Source organism: Mandrillus leucophaeus, unplaced genomic scaffold (genome assembly GCF_000951045.1).
Source record: "Mandrillus leucophaeus isolate KB7577 unplaced genomic scaffold, Mleu.le_1.0 Scaffold20, whole genome shotgun sequence".
Lineage (NCBI taxonomy): Eukaryota > Metazoa > Chordata > Mammalia > Primates > Cercopithecidae > Mandrillus > Mandrillus leucophaeus.
The window spans coordinates 1,554,272-1,556,868 of record NW_012102032.1 but is presented as its reverse complement, the minus strand read 5'-3'; the positions used below and the strand labels follow the sequence as shown (position 1 = coordinate 1,556,868).

General features: G+C 39.6%; 1 protein-coding gene across 1 annotated transcript in view; it reads left to right on the top strand.

Annotated features, from left to right (window-relative positions):
- MED13 (mediator complex subunit 13) overlaps positions 1-2,597 on the top strand; it is a 150,389-nt gene that overhangs the window by 98,561 nt on the left and 49,231 nt on the right. Inside the window, exon 11 of the mRNA XM_011979163.1 lies at positions 128-209. Coding sequence (XP_011834553.1) covers positions 128-209 — 82 coding nt within the window. The remainder of the gene's footprint in view (positions 1-127; positions 210-2,597) is intronic.

The window sequence follows — 2,597 nt, the reverse complement described above, 5'->3', positions numbered from 1 at the left end:
AACTATAAGAATCAGTGATTATGTTAAACACTTAGCTGGATGCCTGACACATAGCTCCTCAATAATTGGTAGATTGTATTGTTGGTAAATCATATATTTCAGCCTAACATGCAATATTTGTTTGCAGGTAGAAGATGGGACATCTAGTGTAACAGTGTTATCACATGAAGAAGATGCTATGTCATTATTTAGTCCCTCTATCAAGCAAGGTAAAACCTTTATTTCCTAATCAAAATATTGCTTTCCAGGATTGTTACTACAGACTGATCTGATATTGTTGGACTTCTAGTACTCCTTTTTGTATAATTCATTATGTTTCATAGAAAGGAATCTTTCTTAAATGATGGATTTATTGGTTATCTTTTATTGGAAGAAGCAAGTTCAAGTGATAGAATTTGTGTTTTGAATTGTTGCAACCTCTTTCCTGTTTTTACATATAAAAATAGTTTTCCATTAAAAACTCAGTTTTATGTAATAGATTTCTCACACCCTTCTACTGGGAATTATGTGAAAGGAAGTAAAAGAATGAAGGCACATATTGACTGGAAAGTGATTGAGAAAGGCCATTATTATACTATGCCAAGGCTATAGTTATACTATCCAGGAAAAACACACTTGAAAAAAATAGGAGAAAGATACAGATGTCCAGCTGGTTGACAGTAGAGTGTTTCATCATCATAACTCCAAGTGTTTGCTCTCTGAAGACACTGCTTTCAAGCCTATAGCTATGGGGGTTATAATTAGAAGACTATCAGTTCTCTTCATACCTCTCTCCATTGTTTAAACTATTGAAAAATGGATCTGGGCGTGGTGGCTCACGCCCATAATCCCAGCACTTTGGGAGGCCAAGGTGGGTGGATCACTTGAGGTCAGGAGTTCGAGACCAGCCTGTCCAACATAGTGAAACACCATCCCTACTAAAAAATACAAAAATTAGGCAGGGTGCAGTGGCTCACGCCTGTAATCTCAGCAGTTTGGGAGGCCGTGGTGGGCAGATCATGAGGTCAAGAAATCGAGACCATCCTGGCCAACATGGTGAAACACCCCGTCTCTACTAAAAAAATACAAAAATTAGCTGGGCATGGAGGCACGCGCCTGTAGTCCCAGCTCCTTGGGAGGCTGAGGCAGGAGAATGCTCAAACCTGGGAGGCAGAGGTTACAGTGCGCTGAGATCATGTCACTGCACTCCAGCCTGTCAAGAGAGCGAGACTCTGTCTCAAACAAACAAACAAAAATTAGCTGGGCATGGTGGTGCAGCATGCCTGTAGTCCCAGCTACTTGGGAGGCTGAGGCAGGAGCATCTCATGAACCCAGGAAGTGGAGGTTGTGGTGAGCCAAGATGGGCTGGGCGCAATGGCTTACACCTGTAAGGCCGAGATAGGTGGATCACCTGAGGTCAGGAGTTCGAGACCAGCCTGGCCAACGTGGTGAAACCCCGTCTCTACTAAAAACACAAAAATAAGGCATGTGTGGTGCCTGGTGCCTGTAATCCCAGCTACTGGGAGGATTAGGCAGGAGAATTGTTTGAACCCGAGAGCAGAGGTTGCAGTGAGCCAAGATTGTGCCACTGCACCACAGCCTGGGTGACAGAGCGAGACTCTGTCTCAATAAATAAATAAATAAATAAAAATTGAAAAATGATTTAGAATAAGCTCCACTATGATTGTGTTGTGACATAGAATAAATATGAGTAAAATGTTTTAAAGTTTTCACCTGTAAAATGAGGAGATAAGGTCATTGCCTACAGTCCTTCAGATCTAAAACCACAATTTCTCAATTAAACTTTACTGGAATTTTGTTGTCATTTTCTTCCCCCACACACAAGAGAGCTGTTCTGAGGCCACTAATTAACAAATATTTAGTTAACACCTGTTATGTGTTGGTACTGTTTGGGTGTTGGGAATACAGTGGTGAAGACTCCACTTTGAATGTGTCTGACTTAAACTCCTTGTGAATGGAATAGAGAGACATAGTATAGTAAATCATTTACAAAACCCATTTAACTTTTAAAGTAATTTATTCTTTTAATTGACAAGTAAGAATTGCATATATTTATGGTATACAACATGATGTTTTGGGGCGGGGTGTGTGTGTATATATATACACACAGAGTGCCGAGTGTATATGTGTGTGTGTATATATATGCACACACACACACACACCCCAAAATATATATATTTACTTTTTTTAAAACATTTTACTCATATTCTATGTCACAACACAATTATAGTTTATCTTATTCTAAATCATTTTTTCAGTTATAATTTAAACAGTGGAGACTGGTATGAGGAGAATTGTTAGTCTCCTATTATAACCTCACAACTATAAGCTTCAAAGTACTGTCAAGTCTTCAGTGAACAAACACTTGGAATTATTATATATGTGTGTGTGTGTATATGTGTGTGTATATATATATAAGTGGAATGGGCAAATCAAGCTATTTAACATATGCTTTACCTTACATACTTACCTTTTGTGTGTGTATGTGGTGAGAATACTTAAAATGTACTTTCAGTGGCCGGGCGCGGTGGCTGAAACCTGTAATCCCAGCACTTTGGAAGGCCAAGACGGGCGGATCACGAGGTCAGGAGATCAAG